The sequence below is a fragment of the Daphnia pulicaria genome, chromosome 8 (assembly GCF_021234035.1).
Source record: "Daphnia pulicaria isolate SC F1-1A chromosome 8, SC_F0-13Bv2, whole genome shotgun sequence".
NCBI lineage: Eukaryota > Metazoa > Arthropoda > Branchiopoda > Diplostraca > Daphniidae > Daphnia > Daphnia pulicaria.
The window spans coordinates 8,774,480-8,793,514 of NC_060920.1; the positions used below are offsets into that span (position 1 = coordinate 8,774,480).

At 41.3% G+C, this 19,035-nt stretch overlaps 7 protein-coding genes across 12 annotated transcripts in view; 3 read left to right on the forward strand and 4 right to left on the reverse strand.

Annotated features, from left to right (window-relative positions):
• LOC124310854 (tyrosine-protein phosphatase 99A-like) overlaps positions 1–19,035 on the forward strand; it is a 691,797-nt gene that overhangs the window by 206,207 nt on the left and 466,555 nt on the right. The gene's annotated exons all lie outside the window — the stretch shown is intronic.
• Positions 922–2,270, reverse strand: LOC124311388 (U1 small nuclear ribonucleoprotein A-like). Its single transcript, XM_046775861.1, has 4 exons — positions 2,111–2,270; positions 1,785–1,957; positions 1,275–1,561; positions 922–1,216 (listed from the first exon to the last, which is right to left on the reverse strand). The coding sequence occupies exons 1-4, from the start codon at positions 2,172–2,174 to the stop codon at positions 1,057–1,059; spliced, it is 684 nt and encodes a 227-aa protein (XP_046631817.1). The 5' UTR covers positions 2,175–2,270; the 3' UTR covers positions 922–1,056.
• Positions 2,500–3,078, forward strand: LOC124311538 (transcription elongation factor 1 homolog). The gene is made up of 2 exons (XM_046776072.1): positions 2,500–2,720; positions 2,803–3,078. Exons 1-2 carry the CDS (start codon positions 2,605–2,607, stop codon positions 2,933–2,935), a joined length of 249 nt encoding a protein of 82 aa, XP_046632028.1. The 5' UTR covers positions 2,500–2,604; the 3' UTR covers positions 2,936–3,078.
• LOC124310961 (phospholipase A-2-activating protein-like) lies at positions 3,002–6,061 on the reverse strand. Its single transcript, XM_046775157.1, has 9 exons — positions 5,817–6,061; positions 5,559–5,746; positions 5,107–5,485; positions 4,873–5,043; positions 4,680–4,814; positions 4,511–4,600; positions 3,935–4,446; positions 3,721–3,864; positions 3,002–3,662 (listed from the first exon to the last, which is right to left on the reverse strand). The coding sequence occupies exons 1-9, from the start codon at positions 5,957–5,959 to the stop codon at positions 3,079–3,081; spliced, it is 2,346 nt and encodes a 781-aa protein (XP_046631113.1). The 5' UTR covers positions 5,960–6,061; the 3' UTR covers positions 3,002–3,078.
• LOC124311303 lies at positions 6,355–7,798 on the forward strand. Its single transcript, XM_046775741.1, has 2 exons — positions 6,355–7,322; positions 7,383–7,798. Exons 1-2 carry the CDS (start codon positions 6,660–6,662, stop codon positions 7,656–7,658), a joined length of 939 nt encoding a protein of 312 aa, XP_046631697.1. The 5' UTR covers positions 6,355–6,659; the 3' UTR covers positions 7,659–7,798.
• On the reverse strand, positions 8,077–13,131 carry LOC124310933 (CTTNBP2 N-terminal-like protein). Of its 6 annotated transcripts, none has more exons than XM_046775102.1 (9): positions 12,561–13,130; positions 12,390–12,491; positions 12,064–12,315; positions 11,583–11,687; positions 10,788–11,403; positions 10,578–10,727; positions 10,310–10,482; positions 9,341–10,236; positions 8,077–8,595 (listed from the first exon to the last, which is right to left on the reverse strand). In XM_046775102.1, exons 1-9 carry the CDS (start codon positions 12,705–12,707, stop codon positions 8,448–8,450), a joined length of 2,589 nt encoding a protein of 862 aa, XP_046631058.1. In that variant the 5' UTR covers positions 12,708–13,130; the 3' UTR covers positions 8,077–8,447. The 6 variants fall into 6 exon arrangements, with proteins under 6 accessions (XP_046631058.1, XP_046631062.1, XP_046631063.1 ...); XM_046775106.1 differs by having other exon boundaries at positions 9,477–10,236; positions 12,561–13,129; XM_046775107.1 differs by having other exon boundaries at positions 9,679–10,236; positions 12,561–13,127.
• On the reverse strand, positions 13,554–18,967 carry LOC124310907 (vinculin-like). The gene is made up of 13 exons (XM_046775059.1): positions 18,707–18,967; positions 17,489–17,596; positions 17,279–17,424; positions 16,868–17,208; positions 16,597–16,796; positions 16,130–16,537; positions 15,935–16,071; positions 15,741–15,871; positions 15,150–15,677; positions 14,899–15,078; positions 14,712–14,833; positions 14,414–14,653; positions 13,554–14,340 (listed from the first exon to the last, which is right to left on the reverse strand). Exons 1-13 carry the CDS (start codon positions 18,761–18,763, stop codon positions 14,083–14,085), a joined length of 2,856 nt encoding a protein of 951 aa, XP_046631015.1. The 5' UTR covers positions 18,764–18,967; the 3' UTR covers positions 13,554–14,082.

The window sequence follows — 19,035 nt, forward strand, 5'->3', positions numbered from 1 at the left end:
CTCCAGCCAAAATAACAGTCAGCCCACCACAAAAAAGGTTGTTGCCTTTGGCTTCACGAAGACGAGCGTCAATTTTTCCAAGCATGGTCAAGCTCAACATTGAATATTCGTCAATTATGATAATTTTAACATGACGAAATTTCTCTTGAAGAGCTGCCAGTTTCGTTTAGTGCGCTACCGCATTCCAATGTTGCTCTCCAATTATCAATGGCCATCAAAACCTACAGAAAAAACGAAAGATTTATCACAGGTAAGGTAAAGTGCAGTATTACAGGAATAAAGGGTGATACTAAAAGGGTGATACAGGTGAATATTAATTTAATTAGATGCCCAGTCCCTAGAGTGGGGCTGTTGTTGTGAGACAGGGTAGTGTGGAATGGATTTTTCATCTTCACCATCATTTGTGATTGACCTGTTGCCTTGTAGTATGTAGCCTAGTAGTGTCCACAATGAATAGAAACACATTCTGAATAACTGGCAGGTTTACCTTACCAAATGGGTGTTTTCCCTTTCAGCAATCCACTGTCCAGCACTGTTGCCCAGGTGCTGAAACGTCTGGAATCACTTGACAACTACAACATGAACGGATATCTGTCTTAAATTCACATCTTGTTGGAATGCTGGCACCCGCTATGTGCATGCAGAAAGCAAAACGGAAAATGAGTCATTTTCTGAAATACTCAAGAATGAAAAGGTGTAGAATCCCCTCCAAGAATTTAGTACGGTACAGTGCAACTTGCTGGCCCATTCTGTAGCCACTGTTGCCTTACATTAGCGCGCCCTTATCAAATTTTACTTTCATTCCACACACAACACAGTGAACACACCTACATATTCAACTTACATGAGATTAAACAAGTACATATCTTGTATGTTTCTATCCAAAATTGAATATTTAAAATGATTAAACAAAACTAGTAGTTAAAAGGTATCACAGATGTGATGCCCATTTGTGCAATGCTCTTCGGTCAGAAGAAGCAATGGGTGCAATGCATGTATTTCCCATTTATAATTGTCAATTCAAGAAACAATTTCAATGAGTCCATAAACACAAAATTATTTCTTAGCAAAAGAAATCTTCATTGAATGAGTTGGAGTGATTTTGAATCCCTGCAAGGATTCTCGAGCTCCAGCTGACTGAACTTCGTTTTCGAATTCCACGAAGGCGATGTCATGACGACCAGGAACCAATCGAACTTCTTTGAATCCAGGAAATCTGTTTAAAAAAACGATTAGTTAGGAAATTATTCGAGTTAGGGTTTTAAAAATCTTACTGAGTGAAGAGCATTGACAACATCATTTCATTAGTTTCTTCTGGTAAATTGGTTAAGAACAAGATTTGATTAGGGGGTTGCTCAGGAACTCCAGCTCCTCCAATTGCTGGATATCCATAAGTAGCTGGGCCACCAAAGCTTCCAGGAGTGACAACTTGTTGTTGTTTACTTTCCTTCTTCTTCTTCTTCTTGGGTTCTCCTTCAGGCTTTGGTTTGGCAGGACGCTCTTGAAATGTTCCTTTCATCTTGGCAATAACATCAGAATCTGTTTTTGCATATTGGATGCGCTGCAAAAAAAAAAAATGTAAAAATTCAAGAGACAAGTATGTATACACTTGTAACCCTATTGAATCTACTAGTAAAACCCTCAGCCCACTAAAGGGCAACACAAGCACCTAAAGAGGGGGCCAGATTTTTCGACACACGTAATTAAACATGAGAGAGCAAGGATAAGAATCATCACAGGGCATAGTTTTTTTTAACTAAAAAAGAAAGAATAAAATGTATTACCATAGGTTTATCATAAAATGGAAAGCCTTGCATTCCTCTGAGGGCATTTGTTGCTGAAGTTACTTCCTTGAAAATGACAAAGGCTTGTCCTCTCATCTTTAAAGTTTTTAAAGCCACAATGTCAAGAATTTGTCCAAATTGGGAAAAAATCGCATACAATGATTTCTTCAGTTCTAAAAATGTAATAAGATATTATTTAGAAAAGTGTGAATAACTCGTGTCTACACAGACAAAGGTTTTCAGGTAGTTAACGTTCAAAAACACATTAATGATTTCATCTTCACACGTCTCTTTCATATTTTCCAAATACTATGTCAAGTTCGTACCTTCTTTCTTGACTTTCTCGTTGAGATTATTAATGTAAATCGTGCTGTTGGGTCTGACGTCCATTCTTGATAATTTGATGTACTTCTTAAAAAAATTGCAACGGAATAGAGGAATGAAAATGTTTTCGCTCGAACGACAAGAATGCCAGGCGTGGGTCTTTGAGAGGGTTGTCAAGTTTATTTATTTTATCATTTATTTTTCAAATTCTTATTGCTTAAGAACATTAATTAAAATAAGAACGTGTGCTAATAATTTTAAAATAAGTTTTTATTTCAAATGGGATTTTAAAACGAAACAAAGTAAGTAAAATTCGTGTCGCCAAGTACAAAACATACTGGCAACATCGGGATTGTTTACTAAAGAACGACGCTCAACGGTCGAGGTTTTTTGCTTGTTCTTGGATATTGTTTCTTCTTATTTATTGAATTCACAATTTACTTTACAGTACAAAACAAATTAACTGATATCGCTTATCCGATTGATTGAACGAACAATGGGAAAGAGAAAGAGTAAAAGGAAGCCTCCCACTAAGCGCAAAGCCATCGAGCCCTTGGACACGCAATTCAATTGCCCATTTTGCAACCACGAAAAGTCCTGTGAAGTAAAAATGTAAGTTTAAGCCTTGATCATGTGCTGTTGAAATCTAAATATTTTTACAACAGATGATATGAAGACATTTTTTTATTTTCAGGGATAAAACACGCAACACTGGTCGAATCACATGCAGAGTTTGCCTTGAAGATTTCCAGACTACTATCAATTTCCTATCAGAAGCTGTGGATGTTTATAATGACTGGATTGATGCCTGTGAGACAGCAAACTGAAAATTTCTAACATTTGAACAGTTCTGCTAATACTGAACTCAATATCAGTTAAAATTGAAGAATTAATTCAGGAAAAATTTCCAACTGTATTCATTTTCATGTTTTCACTTTGTTAATACAGGATTCACATATGCATTACAAAATTATTTCAAAAGGATTAAAACTTGTTTAGAACATTCACCCACTTTACCAGAAATATTCTGGAAGTAGTCAATTTTAGATTTAAGTTCTAAAGAATGTGCAATGGCAACTGAGTCATCAGCATTTGACAAAAGAGTCCCAACTGCCACTAAAGTCCTAAACAATGCCTCTTCCTCCTGAAGTTTTGATAGAATTTCGCCAATTGCGCTCATCAGACTTGCTTTAGCCTCTACTGTAGCGAATGAAGGTTTTAGATGGATAAGGACGGCATAGTTAAGAATAACGGTCGAAACAGATATTTCAACGTGTTTCCATTGGGAGTGTTTTAAAAATGAGGGGTCACTTTCCGTTACTACCGCTAAGATTGCTGCAAATATTGTTTCGCGATAATCCATTAGTATTTGCTGTGAAGAATTATGGATGAGTAAATGAGCAATTGTCCTCAAAATCATCATGCAGTTCGGGACGGTCGAGCGAGAAATAGCCAGCATTACATCAAGCAATCCTTCCTTTTCAATTAACATTCGATCTACCCGAGAATGGCGGGATGCTAGTCGTAAAATGTCCAAAGCAGGAAACATCTTATCTGTAAAATAAGATTATTTAGTTAGTTTCTTTCCAAAACATGATGGCAAAAATATTACCAGATGGCCAACGAAGAAATGTTTCTAAATGAGGAATTCCTTCAACAGTAGAACTGGGATCAGCGGATCGTATAAATGCCAATAAATCGGAATCAGCCAGCTGCAGTTTCGGATCGACTTTGCCATTAAACTCTTTTAGTTTGGCTATTTAATTAAAACAATAAAAAAATATAGATGTTGTTGATCTACAATAATATGTTTAACCAATGTATACTTGAAATAGCTTCAATATTCGCTTGATCGAAGCGCAGGAATTCTTTGACTGGGAACAAAGCAGGTTCCGGTTTCTTTGGTTGACCGGGTGGGATATACCGACCAGAACCAGTAAATGGATCTTCTCCCTGAGACATTGCTGAATTCGACAGAGCATTCCCAGAAGATGGAACATAACGTGAACCACCAGTAAAGGGGTCCACATATGTTTCGCTTGATTTCTCTGATGCACCACTGCTAGTTCCGCTCTTACTATTGGTAATGATGAAGTTTGCCACTGTATCCAGATAATACTGGCTGAGATCATTCTTGTGTATGAACTTTTGAGCGGCTAACCAAGGATCTTCGGAGGTGTTATAAGGAAGCTTCAATGGCGGTTTGCCTTCATCAATATCGACACTAAAAACATAATCGTATTCTTTCCCTTCATAGAGATTCTTGGTTGAATCTGATTGACCAGCAGCACCGACTACGTCACCCACTTTTGTCCATTGACCATCACTTGACGACCAGCTAATGTAAAAGCAGAAAATGAATGACGAAAAAAGTAAATCCTTGTGACTAAAATGAAATGTACCTATAACAGGAAACAGTTTCTCCGTGACGAACCATTTTTGTTTGACCTTCTCTAGTACCAGGTTCAAAAAGACTCTCTGGACCAGGCAAGCTATGGGAGAAACGTATAAATTTAGTAAATTATTCCTTCCAAATGAAGTGGGTTTAGATAAAAATGATGATAAACTCACTCTGAAGCTTTGATACCCCCCAGTTCCAACTGTGCATTTAAAGACGTGGCAGCCAGTTCTTCCTCAAAAGCTTGTAACACTTCTGGGTTAGCTGTTCGTTCTGAGCTCTGTGTGAATACTCGAACTAATCCATCACTAAGAAAAACGTGCAGTCATTTCAATTTGAAATCACTTTCTTGATTTTAACTGATACCTGCTCCCTGTGACAATATCGCCGTTTTTCATAACGCTGACTGACCAAATACTCTGCGCAGGAAGGAAGACTGTTTGTTGACACTCATCACTCACATCTAATTTCCATATGCGCAGAGAACGATCTTCACCACAGCTGACGAAAGTATTGCGATCAGCCATCATCGACAATCTAATTAAAAGAAAAAGTCCAGCAGTTAATGGAAGTTCAGATTGTAAAAAGCAAAAAGATTACCCATAAATGTAATTTGTGTGTCCATAGAAAGTAGAAATACAATCTCCACTTGTGACCCACAATCTGACAGTTGCATCATTTGCAGCAGACAAGAACCGAGTGGAATCACAGACAGCAAGTGCTCTGACACAGTCAGTGTGCCCCTTAAAACTCTGAAATGGTGAATCACCTTTCCACATTTTAATGGTTTTATCTGCAGATGCTGTCAATAGTATAGATTCAGATGCAGAACTACTGCACTGCAAAAATTCTACAGCCCAGACAGCTGCAGAATGTCCAGAAAGAGTTACAACTGGAGAACCATCTGATTGCCAAAGCCTTGCAGTTTTATCCCATGAACCACTTAATAAGAATCCAGGGCGAGTAACCAGAGCACAAACTAAAAAAAAAAAACAAAAAAAATATGATATCATTTAAAAATATTATGAAATTTTAAGAATATAATAACCAACCAGTGTCTGTATGCCCTGTCAAGGTGGATGTTGGATTGACTGCACCTGGATTATAAACTCTAATTTTCCCATCTTGACATCCAGTTATGACAGATCCACTGGGGAAATTATCTGAGCATCCACCAACAGCAACAGCAGAGACATAACCTTCACTTCCAATGTATGTTTGATCACAGACAAATCCCAAACTGAAAAATGATTGTAGATGTAATCAAGCTATTTCAAATAATGACAATGTATATAAATCAATTTGTATACCCTTCCGGCAACCATAATTTTGCAGTCTTGTCCCTGGAACCAGATACGATGCATTCTTCCATTAAATCTCCAACAGTAACACTCCGAACGTCCTTCGAATGTCCTGGCATGGAACATCGCAATTTATAAGGCATTTTATTCATGATGAAAATACGTTCTGGTTGTAGCCTAATAGGAATCCCACAAAATAAATTCACTATTGCTATTCAGTCGAAAAAAAAACAAATCAAGAATCATGCGCTATTGCCGTTCGTTAGAAACAAGAATCGATGACGGATGTTTACTTTGTCATATTTCCCCCCTATAAATATTCTCATAAACGGAGGTTGTGAATAACATAATACAAAAAAAATATTTTTCTTAAACCATTTCTGTTCGTTATTAATTATTTGTTAAATTGGTTGATCTATAGGCTCCGAGTACTAGAAAGGCCAAACAATGCTTTCTCTGCCGAAGAACACGTTCAAGTAGCGCCTCTTGTGTGAAGAAGAAGTACTTTTTTGACGAACAAATACGAACAAGCAAGTAGAGAAGAAACTCGATAAAAAATCAGTTGGGTTGCAAACTTGCTGAGAGACTCTTCTGCTGTTCTGTTCCATCCATTGCCCGACACCCATACGAAAGCAAATGGGCCTTCGGAAACTATACTTATGTAGTAATAGAATATGGACGTTTGGTAGGCCTTGAACTAAAACTGCACACATTTTCATTCGACATTCGCTTCTGCGAAGTTCGACATTTGGTGAAAGAATTTGTTTGTACTTTAATAACATTTGAATATCTACTGTTTAGCCTACACACTCAGTGTTAATGATTTTGCAAGAAAAAAAAATTTAAACATTGATGTCAAAAATGGAGAATGCTGAAGTTTTAACGAAGAAGAAAACTCATCGACGTAAAGCGGGTGGTAAAAGACGAAAAGACAAAAACGATCGTTCGCTGGAGACAACAAGTGATCAAGACCCAATCACCCCCGAAGTGGTCGCCCCACAGACGGAAAGACAGTTACTCGAAGATGGTGAACCACTAAGAAAACATTTCAAAATGCTACACAAAGAAACCCATCCTCTGTTACATCCTCACAAATTGGCAACTCGTGGAGGTAGAAGGTTGCTGAGACCTGCTAAAGTCCCAAAAGCACCCCAGAACTCAACACAGTTCATCATAGATGATCATGAGAACTCAGCATTTTTTATTGACTTTGATAAAGGCTTTACCCCACCTGGTGCCAGAGATGATGTTGGTTGGTCTCCTTATTTCCAGCAAGATTTTGAAAATGTGTACAGGACCACCAGAGAAGCTGAAACAACAATTGACTGGACCCAAGAAGATCTTGTTGAGAAAATATCAAGTCTAGAGGAGCGTGTGAAAAACCTTGAACAGCAACTGTCAATGTGTGACTCCAATGTCTACATGAATCAGATGCATCATCGGATAGTGTGCATGCAGGACAAGAATAGAAGAATCAAAGAATTCAGAGTCTGGTGTCCCATGCATGGGAAAAAGGTACAAGATTCCAATTAATTCATTTAAGAAACATCCAAGTAAAACATTTTGATTTCACAGGTTAGACTGAGAAATCCTTCTACTGATACTTCCAGTGAAGAATGTTCTAGTTCATCCAGCGAATCACCAGACGATGAAGATGAAGTCGTTCAAAACGGGGACGAATCCGACTCCAGTGATGAAGATATGACGGAAGAGGATACCGAGGAAAACGTGAACGAGAGAATTAATCCAGTATCATTAAGCAAACCCGAAGATGTAGAAGAAGTCGAAAAAATCGGAGAGCGAACAGGAAGCGTACAGTCGAATGAAGAAATCGTCACCGAAGAGCCCTGAATTTCGTCAAAACTGTTTTTTTTTTTGTTTTTTTTTACTTGTGAAATCCTCTTTTCCCCCGTGTATGCGTGTGTTTGATGCCTGTGAGAAAATTTCGGCTGTTGCAGGTTAATAAAATTGAAATGTTGAACGTCGTCAAATTCCATGTTTACTTGTCATTTACGTTCCTAGCTTTTTTTATTTATACAGTAAATACAGTAACAACAAGAATTATGACTCAGTTTAGGGGAGGTCTGTCGTCTTTTCACGTCAAGTCACAAAATGGGTGTGCTGAAACATTGGAATTCACTTCGCCTGATGTCCCAAGCTCGTGAAGCTGCCGCTTTCCCGCTTATCATGTCTATGTATAGATAATGTTATGTATAAATATTTACAAGGATATGGGGCTCCGAGTATAAATGTAGAAAGGAAGGACCGATCCGGGGGAGGTAATTATATATAGTACGTCAGTTTCGAATTACATGATATGCCTATAACACGCATACACACAAACATTTTGCTCTTTTTTTTTGTAAAGTCGCCAGGTTAGGAAGTACTCATTTAAAATAACAATTGAAATCGTGCACATGAGAAGTGATGGTCGTCAGGTAATCATTCACGCCCAATTTACTTAAAACAGATGGGGGTAGAGAGATAAGAGAGACAGAGGAGAGCGAGTAATTTTGCAGAGGATGGAAATGAAAAACGACTAGACACGACGAATAAAACCGACGCGTTTTCTTCTTCATTAACTTATCCTCAATCATTGAATATTTCACGATTGAATTTTTAAAAACAATGCAATTTTGCTTAAGATGCAACTGTCGTGTAAAATATTTTAAGTGGCTTTCTTGGTCCTTTATATGTGGGCCATCTCAAACACCCATATGCAGCATAACGCCGCTGCTCTCTTCCGCAGGAGTGCTGGAAGATGCGGACGATGTCAAACCAGCGGGACCTGATCAAGCGAAAAAAAAATGAGGTTAGATGTGCAAATTCGTACAATAATTGATAATAATTAAAAACAGTAGCTGTTCACTGTAAACATTCAAATCAGCACAGCACCAGACTTGGGTTCAAATGCATTTTGTCAATCATTGCTAGAAATATTAATTTACAGCAACTTTTGTCTACTGTGGAATTTTTCACATAAAAGGGCTTATGGATTATAACCCATTCAACTCTTGCAGCAATAAGTTAAGTGCGGAAAATTATGGAAAAGCAGTGTTCAAGATTATTTCAATGGATTAATTTTCTTTAAAACACAAGAATCCAAGTCTGTTTGTTTCAAAAGCATTCGCAACCTCTTGGACACGATGTTAAGACACACAAAGCATACGTTAACGAAAACATCACGTCCGTCCACGTAATCAATAGGCAAAAAACTAACAAAACGCGTCAAATTCCCGTACAAAATAAATGTTACACGTTCCGAAGATAGAGCAAAAATCAGACGAAGTTCACTTAAAATGATATCAGAAACGATTGTAACCCGTTTTTAACTTGATTCTCTGTTCGTCAGAACGAGTTTGAATGAGGAAAGACTATACTAGTATACCTGGAATGCACCAAGGACAGGAAATAAAGATAATTCATTATGGCAAACAACCGACACGAATGTGACGTTCTCCATCAAGGAGTGGCCGCCCAAAACCAATCACGATGTACTTCCACACGGATGTGGCAGTTTTGACGACACCTACATTGTAAAAAGGTCCCCTGCTAACATGGAGCCACCTCCTTTAAAACCGGAACGAAGCAGACGTACAAAGTGAAAGCGCGGATCGTTTGGAAGCAAAGTGCTGCTATAAAAAAGGGGTGAGACGGCTCTCCAGCTACCTGATAAAGGAAGAGATGAAGGGGCGAAAGAAGAATTGGGGGTAGTAGCCATGCTGCTGAGGAGCTGCTGGAATTCTTCCAGTTCTTTCTCCAGCAAAGCAAGACACGAGGGAGAAAGAGGGGAATGAGAAGAATTGTCGTGAGAAATCTCATGCCCGGGCGCTTGGCTGTCACGGCTACCATCATCTACACCATCACCCACCTGCACGACAGCTTCACGGACCTCTTGATCCGCTAATCCCTGTTCAGGAGGATTGCTGCTGATTTGAATCTTATCTTTCGAAATGGTGATGCCGAACTTGAGACCCTGATGCGAACCCACTTGGCCAGCCTTGTGCACTGGATGCACTTCTAAGCTGATTGGCCGGCCATGGTCTACAGTAGTCACCTGTGGGTTATTCGAACAAGATATAACCACCGGGTTGATCATCTGACCTGAAACGGAACTGCTGGCCATGGATGTTGCAGTGGCTGTGGAAGATTTCTTCGGAGGAATGACCGGCTTGTTGGGTGGTACTGGCGGTGGAATGCCTCGTGCAAGAGCAGCCGACTTTTTGGGCGTTGTGGGCTGAGCAGACGTAGCCGTTCCAGTTGCGGATGCAGCAGATGTGGATGTCGGCAAAGTGGCGCTCGTCGTGACGTGGAAAGTAACTTTGCCTTCATTGTTGGTAGTAGTGAAGACTTTCGTGCCCGCAGAGGCTGAAACGGCCACTCGCGGTGAAGTTGACTGCATTGTACCAGCGGAAGATCCACGGCTCGCCTTTTGTATGTAAAAAAATCAACTATGTAATCTTTACTCAAGCTTCCATAAATAATGGACAATTTTCAATTACCGGTGTCAATTCGCCAACTTCATTATTTGTGGTGGCAGTCGAAACCGGTGGTGGAGGCAGAGTTCTGGAAGACCCGGATGAACTAATGTTAGCTGCATTCATCCCTCCTAAATTATATTGCATGTTGCGGATTCCTCCAGAGGCAGGGCTAACAGCTCGGGCAATTCCGGTTGCTTCAAAAATAAAAGTAATCATTAGAATAGGAATATCACAATAATATCCCTGGTACATGTATTTAAAAAAAAAAAAAAAAAAAAAAAAAACTCACTTGGTGCCTGGACTGGAGTGCTACTAACGAGAGCCATTGGCTGAACAACTTTTCCGCTTGTGCCTAGTACAACGAGCCCAGTAGCCGAATTGAGCGGAATTGGAGCTGACGGGCTTGTACGTGGTATACTGACTGGGCTGCTACTTACGACTATAATTACAATGTCAAATTTATTTTACCATTCCCAATTTTCGTCACATGATTAATTACCCGCAGAATTGACGGAACGCGGAGGAGTTTGCGGAGGGACAACTGTGGGTTTTGAAGGAAGTTGGGGTCCCATGGCGCCACCTCCAGCTGGAGATATAAGGGTCGAAGTTCCCGGGGGTAAACTGTTTCGATTAGTTGTGGTAATTCTGGGAGGACTATTGGGCTGATTGAGTCCAGCTTGGAACATGGCCACTTGGTGAGCTTCTGCTTGTTGTTTCTTTAGGTTGTCGACCTCTGTGTGAAGTTTGTCAATAATCATTTCCAGTTCCTTAGTCCTCTTTTCTTCGCGTTGCAGCTGGGCTTTAAGTTGGGCTCTTTCAGTGTCAAACAGAGCCAGCTGTTTCTCTAACTCTGCCTCCATTTGCAAAGCTTTTTGGCTCTCTTCTTCCAAACCTTCAGCCATCGTGTCGACCCGTCCCTTCTCCTCTCCCAGGATCTGAGCCAAGTCTTCTGATTTATTCCTTTCTTCGACGTATTTGAGAATGAGTTTTTTGCGCTCAGCCAACAACAACAAAACAATTTGTTTTTGTCTCTGCCGTTCTTCGTCCAATGTTTCCTGCAACTTTTTCATGTCCTTATCGAGTTTCTTCTTTGATTGCTTCTCCACCTCCAGTTCCTATTTTAAATAACATTCAATCCATTTATTTCCCTTCAAATAGTTTGCTAACTAAAGACGAAGAAAATAAAAGGAAAAAGTATACACTGAAACTATAGAAGGGAATAGCAAGTGGGTAGCCTACGCCCGAAACTACAGTCGTAGGTGTGCGCGTCAGGTCGTCCTTCCTATTGACTTACCTCCCGAAGTCTCGTCCGTTCTTTTTCCAATCCGTAAGTGATGTCGTCACCTTGGGCAGTGTCATGCTCATGCTTCCTTCTCTCGTCGTCTAATTCACGAAGCACCTAATGGTAAGAAACCCAAGAGAAAATAGGGAAAGTGTGGCAGAGACAAGGGTCGTGTGTGACTACAGTCTATACTTCTGTACTGATCAATTGAGGATCATACGGGAAAACGGCAATTGACAGGAAGCAAAAAAAAAATGTATATGAATAAATTAATAAAAGGCGTCACGATATTCCAGACGAGGTTTAACATGTCTTTGAACACAAATCACCGAGCCGTTAATGCAAAAAAGAAAAGAAAAAAAAAAAGTGAACCGTGTCTGGAATATCGGACGTGCAGGGAAAGTCTTCCGTTCATCGGCAGAGATGCAAAACCAAAGTGCGTGACGCATGCAGAAAATTTAACGAGGTAGTCGGAATCAACGAGTTAACATACCTGTGAGTGGCGTGCTTCGGCGTCTTGCATGGCTTGAATGAGATTAACGTGAGAATTTCTATGTTGGACTACCAGGGCTTCCAGAGCTGCCATAGGACCTTCGGTAACAGCTTTTAAAAGAGCCGTGTCGTCGGTAGACGAACCACCAACTGTGGCAGAGCGTGAATCACGTTGCAGAGCGATGAACGGGTCGTTGACGGGTAGAATGCGTCCATAACGAGCATGGCTGACTTGCTGTTTAACGCGTTCAGCCTGGATAATAATAATATAAATCAATTCCCTGAATCATATAAACATCATATAGCTAATAATTTTATTGCTATTACCTTCAATGTTGCAATCACCACATCTCTGGCTTGAAGCTCCCCTTCCAGGTAGCCCAACAGACGAAGCAAGTCGGATTTGCTTAATTCAGCTTTTGGGTTTTTCTATTTATGAGCATTGAATTCAGTATTACAAAACACAAGTAGACTCACAACAAATGATAAAAGACAAACCTTCACAGTGCAATTAATCATGTGTTGAAGCTGCTCGATATCCATGGCATTGGTTTGTTCTGTGGTCTTGGTTGAAGAAAATGTGGCATTTGATTTTGACAAGTGAGCTGAGCTGTGGTTTGAATTCACATTGCTAGCAGCCATCATCACAAACAATTTGATGAAATGCAAATGAATAAAATAATGTAACAATGAGTATAAACAGTGTAAAACTTGGTTTCAAACTAGTTGCACAGCTTGTCATCGAAATCAGATGGTCATCGTATTCCCAACTAAGAATTTCGAGAATCGAATCCAGCAGTTCGGTCGTTTGGTCAGAGTGAAGCCCACAAGAACACAATAGATCCGGAAATGCGTCCACTCCACACGAGTCCTTTCGCTGTAAACAGTACGTCTCGATCAGCACAGTGTAAATTGAAAATATGCCGCTAGTCCGAGATTCAATTATTATAAATTCACGACGAAATCATTCATCGTCTGATAAAAACAGTGTCACTTTGAGAAATCTGATTGTCAGGCGGCCATCATGGTTCTCATGAAGGGCTCGCTTTGATTTTCAGCTTTGGGTGAAAGATCCGTGAAACATCTCGAAGTGTACTGGCAAGTGCTGCCATCTAGCAATGCTGAATGGACATTTGTTGGAAAATTTTCCCGAATTTGAATAGCAATCTACTATTGAACGACGGTTTAAGAAATATCCATAAAAACAAGTTTCCTATAGCCATTGTAGCTTCTCTAGAGGTATTCTGTATTCCCTAAATACACATATTTCCTAGCAAATGACAATATACTAAACTTAATGTGAATCCTCCAGTTTTTCTTACGAAAAAGTTCTTCTAAGGAAGTTGGTTGAAACCATATCCAAAGTTGGAACGATACGGATACAACAGAATTGCCGTAACTTCATGATAATAGTGTCTAAAATTAACAATTCACGGCAGTGCAGCGCCCATGAATTTTATAATAACAGGACAGACAGGGTGTGTGACCACATTGATATTAAAATCCCGTGTGTATTATTTTGAGGCTACAACAATAAGATAGCAGATCGTGTCCCAAAATGAGCGGGAGTAGATCTACAAAATGTTATTATTAAACTCGTCGCCGTCAATATGAAGTTTGGCACGTCACGTCTGATCGGCGGCTGATTGCTTTTCTGTTGGTTTACGTTGGTTCAGCTCACGCGGAAATATTTTTAATTCGATGTTCGTAAAGAAAAGAAAATTGAAAATAGAGCCCTTACAGGAAGATTTTAAGTTCTATCAAAGGCCGATGATATCATTAGAAAAAAGAGCACCACATAACGAGGAGCAACAAAAGACGATGTGTAGAAGAGTGGTTAGAGGAATTCTTATGTGTGTGGCACTGCACGATAACAACGTATAGTAAAAGCGGCTGGATGAATGAAAATGATGGCGCCAAAGCGTTCAAAGAATAAATTTCAACAAATCGTGTAGGTGACGAAGAAGATCCTCTTCCATTGGCAGTGCGTTTTCGCGTGCACCCCTTGGCTACGTCAATACTATTGATACCAAGGGTTGCGACGGATCCAGTGCATGCGGATGCCAGCGTCTGTGCGCAACTTGATCGAGGCAGCTTCGGCTGCGCGCACAGTCTCCTTGACTGACTGCATCAAATTTTGAGCGTTACCAACCAACATATCAGTTGCCTCTTGGTCTTCTTCTGTTCCTTGCGCTCCCAACATTGTAGCCTTGACAGTCGACAGGATTTTCAGTTGAGTGCCGATGGTCGGGATGCGCTCACAGACTTGTAGCAGTGCCTAAAAGTCGAATGACAAAGACATGTCAGAAATTTATATTCGCTCATCCAAAAGATTCACAAATAGAGTATACCGTGCGCATTCTCTTGTCTGTACACTCCCGGGCCAATTCCTTGGCCAGCCGCGTCACTTCTTCTGACGCCTCAGCGATGGCCTTGGCGCAAGCGATCAGATCACGTTTGCTGCCACCTTCTCCACGTACCAGCTGGGACAAACGACCCATCAAGAGGGCCATCCTTTTGGCGGCGGCAATGATCTCATTGTCTCTGGAAGACCATTGCATCACTTCTTGATGCAAACCGTGAGCAGCCATCTTAATAATCATTCAAAAGATTAATCAAATTCAACGTTTCCTGAGAAAATGTAAATACCAAGATGGGCTGGTCTCCTTGTGGTGCATGTCGGAACATTTCATCTTCGTCATCCGTCTCAGGAGGAGGAGGCCTTGGTGGAGGATGTTCACCGCCAGGCAATGGTGGACGAGGAGGTGCGTCTGCCAGAAAATGCATTAAATTAATTGTACAATTTTTTTTTTGCCAATTTGCGATTATTTCTTACTCAGATTAAGTGAAGACATGTCAGGTGGCGGTGGGACCGGATCAGGTCCGGCTACGGCCTTGCGCACTTTACCGACGGACTCGAGAAGTTTCTTATTCGAGTCACGCCACTGATTGATCGAACCTTGATCTCGCATGTTGGTGGCCACGGCCTTGGCATCCTGAACCATTGGAGTTACGTCTGCAGCAAATATCAAAGTTAGAAATTTTCACAAAACAAACAGAAAGAATGCGGAAAAACTCTAAACTTACTGGCTTGCAGAAGGTTTGCAGCACCAGTCACTTCTCCAATAAACTTGGGATCCTCCGAGTTGTCCGCTTCTTGCTTGGCTACCATCAACACACGATTGGCCAGACGGGCAATTTGGGATGTGCCGTCGACTAACCGCTGCGCTTCCTGGCGGCCGATAGCATCTTCGCATTCGGCTGTGCAACGACGCATCAGTTCTTCCGACTGCTGAATAAATGTGGCCGAATCGATAGCTTCGTCACACAACTGACGAGTGCGGGCAATGGCATCAGCGTACTGACGACGCAAGTTCTCAAAATGCTCATCTGCGGCCTTATTTTCTGGGTAGGTCATCCGGATGCGACCAGCATTAACCAATTGTGGTGTCAAGCTTTCCACCTGGCCTGCTGAGCTGTTCAAAGCCTCTGAGAGCTTCTTGTTTCCATTGCTACCACCAGCAGCAACCATACGAGCCGTCTGAGCAGCACGAGCTGAAAATCCCTTCAATGCTCCCGCCTTGTCCTTGAAGTTCTCCTCACGATTCGGAGTTCCTAATGTGCATACAAATTGTTCAAAATCGTTTCAAATGACGAATATTGACGCGACTTTGTTACCTTCTGGAGCCAATACTGCATCGGTAAACTGTTTCAACGGCGTAGTGATGTCAATAAAGTCTTCAACAACACGGTCGACCAAAGCTCCCTGGATTTTATCCTTGAGTTCGTCCAATTTCTGCGACAACAACCTGAAGAAAAAATTATCGTTATTTAAAAAAATTTTAAAATCAGTCACGACAAATATGTCATACTTTGCAACTGCTTGTGCTTGAGGCGAATTGCCCTGTCCAGAGCGGCACAAATCTCCGAGTTGACGAGATAGCGAGTCAACTTGATTACATAGCGCAAGAATTTCTGCACGTTGTTCACCTTGAAGTCCTTGGGCAACCTGAATCAATTCTTTCTTAAGTACAAATACCTCAGTTTTGAAAGCAAGGCTTGATTACCTTTCTTCCTTCTTCGACAATCAATGCGATAGCCTGTTGTCCTAAACCACGATCGTCGACGCTAGGATTGGCTAACCAACGGCGAGCTTGTTCTAATCGTCCGGCCACTGTGTGAGCTGGTTGTTGGATTCCATACTTTTCAGCGTTGGCGACAGCCGTTTGAACCAAATTGTTCAACTCTCCCAACTTGTGGCGGATACTGCGGGCTAGACCTTCCGCCTGGGGGGTGGCACCTTGTCCGTCACCGCGCAATTCAACCAGGGCGTCAGTCAGAGACGTCAATTCGGAGCAAAGCTTACGAAGAGCTTTTTGGTCGTCGGGTAGCGAATGCTCAGCAACTTTCTCGGCCAATTCAATGATTTGACGGATGGATTTCTCTCCTACTCCACCACCGCGAGCATGGGGGTCCTAAGGAATGAAAACAATAGAAAATAACTACAACTATTACTCGTATAAATGATAATTACCTCAAGCCAATCGATGGCGGTTTGAAGTTTGCTTTCCAATGCATTGCAAGCACGTTTCATTGCGGTCAATTGATCAGCGTCCCATTCGTCCTCGTCGTAGGTAGTCAATTGCAGGACACGAATAATTTCATTGATTTCATCCGTCATACGACCGGCTAGGTAGTTACGGTTTTCTGCTGCTTCTTCATTGCCTTTGCCACCTTAAAACAAAATCACAAAGAAAATTTAAATTTACTGAATTTCACTCAGTTTCAATTTTTCTTTCATTTACCTTGAGAAACAATTTGAATGAAAATTTTCATGGAGCAAATAAGAATAGGAGCCAGGGTTTTGACCTGTTCCAGTGAGCGGATAAGGATGTCACGATGGACTTGGTGCGTCAGCTCCTTTTGACGCGCATCAACTTCACGCGAAACGCGCGTGAGACACGGGCTCACATCCTTGACGAACTGGACTAAATCATCGATGCTCTCAATGACTTCAGCTACGGCTAAGTAGTCCAGAACTTTTTTGCATTCGCGGATGATCTTGCGAACTTCAGATTCATCGAAACAAAGCAAAAGTGATGACGTTCCTTGGAGAATTCCACGGGATCCTTCAATCAACTTCTTCCTGTTTTTATAACGAGGCGTTAATTTAACAGAAACACATTAATATTGTTGCGCGTTTTTATATGGTTTACCGAGCGGGTCCCGAATATGGGTCGGCCTTCAGCATGGAAGAAGCTTCCTCCAACAATCTAGAGGCCCCTTCAACTCGGTGTAATGATGCTGGCATATCCTGCTTAAGGATGGCGTCATCGCTGCTGTGTATGGTCTCCTTGCCAACCTGAATACAGACAAATGTTCGATTTCACGGGATTTATCCTTGAAAGGCCAAAAAATACACAGACCTTAACGAGATTGGTGACGGCAACCGATACAGCGTGCACAGGCCTTTCCAGATCTGGCATGGCGTTTCCATCTTCGGCCTCCTCATGTAGAATAACAAGTCGTTCAACCTGCCAATCAAGAAACAACAAGGTTTAATTTAAAATCAGTTCCGCCTTTTATCGAGTTGTTGCTTAAAAATTCGTGAAAAAGGGAGAAAATCAAAGTCACATACGAACAGAAAGGGTGGAACCACTTTGGGAAAAAAACAGTCGCCATCGCCATAGAAGGTTCGTTTGCTAGGCTCTTTCAATGAGCCGACACCTAATCGCTTCGAGGGTTTTCGTTTTTACTTTGTTTTCGTTATTCCACACACACACACAGACTGCCCCCACACGCATATCTTTATGACTTATTGAAAGAGTAGGGAAAGAAACGCGCGTAGGAAACGGAACCACTTGACAACGACTATCTCATGTTGGGTAATCTTTGACGGAAGCGACTGGCAATGCTATCACGAACGTTAATAAGTCTTAAGCCTATTTCGAGACACGTTGTGCAATTTGCATAGAGTTTAAGGTCCCAGAGAAGACCGAATTTACAAGACAACAAAACCACACAGCTGTGGCCTCTAGGTAAGTTACAGGCTACCTTTTCATCATAACAACAGAGGAGCGCAGTCGACCTTGACTATATATGGTCATACCGTACGGGGCTCCACTTCATCCGCTCGACAGCAACTCTCCACCAAACCAACAACATTCTGCTACATCTCTTTGCATTCCATACGAGAAGGCGATGAGAGACAACGCCCTAAAATCGTTGGTCATCACGACCAGCATGAAAATGATTGGTTGACTACCTAATAGGGGAGGTATTTTTGTTAAATAAGGGTGAATTTCGACCAGGAATCTCGACCCCACGAAAGTCCCAGTGCTTCTGACTCTTCTTCTTCGAGACGGTTCACCCCGAGTGTTTTAAATATAGCCGGAGGTTCGACGGCTTTCTTCTAGTGGAACTGGCGAGTAAAAATAGGTTTTTTTCTTTTTCACATCTAGACTCATTGAGAGGGCCAGAGGTTAGCGACGAACACAAACAACAAAAAGAAAAACTACCAGCAGATGATAAACACAAGGGCGATAGCGTTAAAACCGACAGACATGAACACGTCTGGTTACCAACATGTTGTCAAAAACAAAACAAAAATTCCAGTCAGTGACTTTTCTTGGAAGTTCAATTACCTGAGAAGCCACTGGCTCGAGAATACTTTCGATGGTTTTCGTGTGAAAAACAGGCATTTTTGGTTGATAGTCGAGGCGTCGTCTGCAGTGCACACAGTTCCCCTCACGTAAGATCAACCACAAGAGTACGTAATATCTCTGCTAGATTTGTTAATCTCCTGTTTGGTGTAACACAAACCTTTCTTCGTGTCTTACTCAAGCCACGAATGAAACACCACTGACTGTTCAGCTTTCACTGTGCGTCAAGTCTTTCGAGAATAGAGAGCCACAAGAGTACAAACGAATAGCAGACGACTAACATAAGCCCCGCCCATTCACTGTCGAAAAAG

Bases quoted from the DNA above. Each gene is read 5' to 3' on its own strand.
- LOC124310961 (XM_046775157.1), bottom strand. From the start codon at position 5,959: ATGAATAAAATGCCTTATAAATTGCGATGTTCCATGCCAGGACATTCG. The intron at 4,815-4,872 runs GTATCAGTTAAA...CGTTTTTCTTAG, and splicing joins GATATTGTCACAGGGAGCAG to TGATGGATTAGTTCGAGTAT. The intron at 3,865-3,934 runs GTATACATTGGT...TTAATTAAATAG, and splicing joins GAATATTGAAGCTATTTCAA to CCAAACTAAAAGAGTTTAAT.
- LOC124310907 (XM_046775059.1), bottom strand. From the start codon at position 18,763: ATGCCTGTTTTTCACACGAAAACCATCGAAAGTATTCTCGAGCCAGTG. The intron at 17,597-18,706 runs GTAATTGAACTT...CTTGATTGGCAG, and splicing joins TCGAGCCAGTGGCTTCTCAG to GTTGAACGACTTGTTATTCT. The intron at 16,538-16,596 runs GTAATTATCATT...TTCATTCCTTAG, and splicing joins CCGCCATCGATTGGCTTGAG to GACCCCCATGCTCGCGGTGG.
- LOC124310933 (XM_046775102.1), bottom strand. From the start codon at position 12,707: ATGATGGCTGCTAGCAATGTGAATTCAAACCACAGCTCAGCTCACTTG. The intron at 12,492-12,560 runs GTTTGTCTTTTA...GCTCATAAATAG, and splicing joins TGATTAATTGCACTGTGAAG to AAAAACCCAAAAGCTGAATT. The intron at 10,237-10,309 runs GTAATTGAAAAT...TACATACAAAAG, and splicing joins AAGTTGGCGAATTGACACCG to GCGAGCCGTGGATCTTCCGC.
- LOC124311388 (XM_046775861.1), bottom strand. From the start codon at position 2,174: ATGGACGTCAGACCCAACAGCACGATTTACATTAATAATCTCAACGAG. The intron at 1,958-2,110 runs GTACGAACTTGA...TTACATTTTTAG, and splicing joins CGAGAAAGTCAAGAAAGAAG to AACTGAAGAAATCATTGTAT. The intron at 1,217-1,274 runs GTAAGATTTTTA...TTTTTTAAACAG, and splicing joins TTGTCAATGCTCTTCACTCA to ATTTCCTGGATTCAAAGAAG.
- LOC124311538 (XM_046776072.1), top strand. From the start codon at position 2,605: ATGGGAAAGAGAAAGAGTAAAAGGAAGCCTCCCACTAAGCGCAAAGCC. The intron at 2,721-2,802 runs GTAAGTTTAAGC...TTTTATTTTCAG, and splicing joins AAGTCCTGTGAAGTAAAAAT to GGATAAAACACGCAACACTG.
- LOC124311303 (XM_046775741.1), top strand. From the start codon at position 6,660: ATGTCAAAAATGGAGAATGCTGAAGTTTTAACGAAGAAGAAAACTCAT. The intron at 7,323-7,382 runs GTACAAGATTCC...TTGATTTCACAG, and splicing joins GTCCCATGCATGGGAAAAAG to GTTAGACTGAGAAATCCTTC.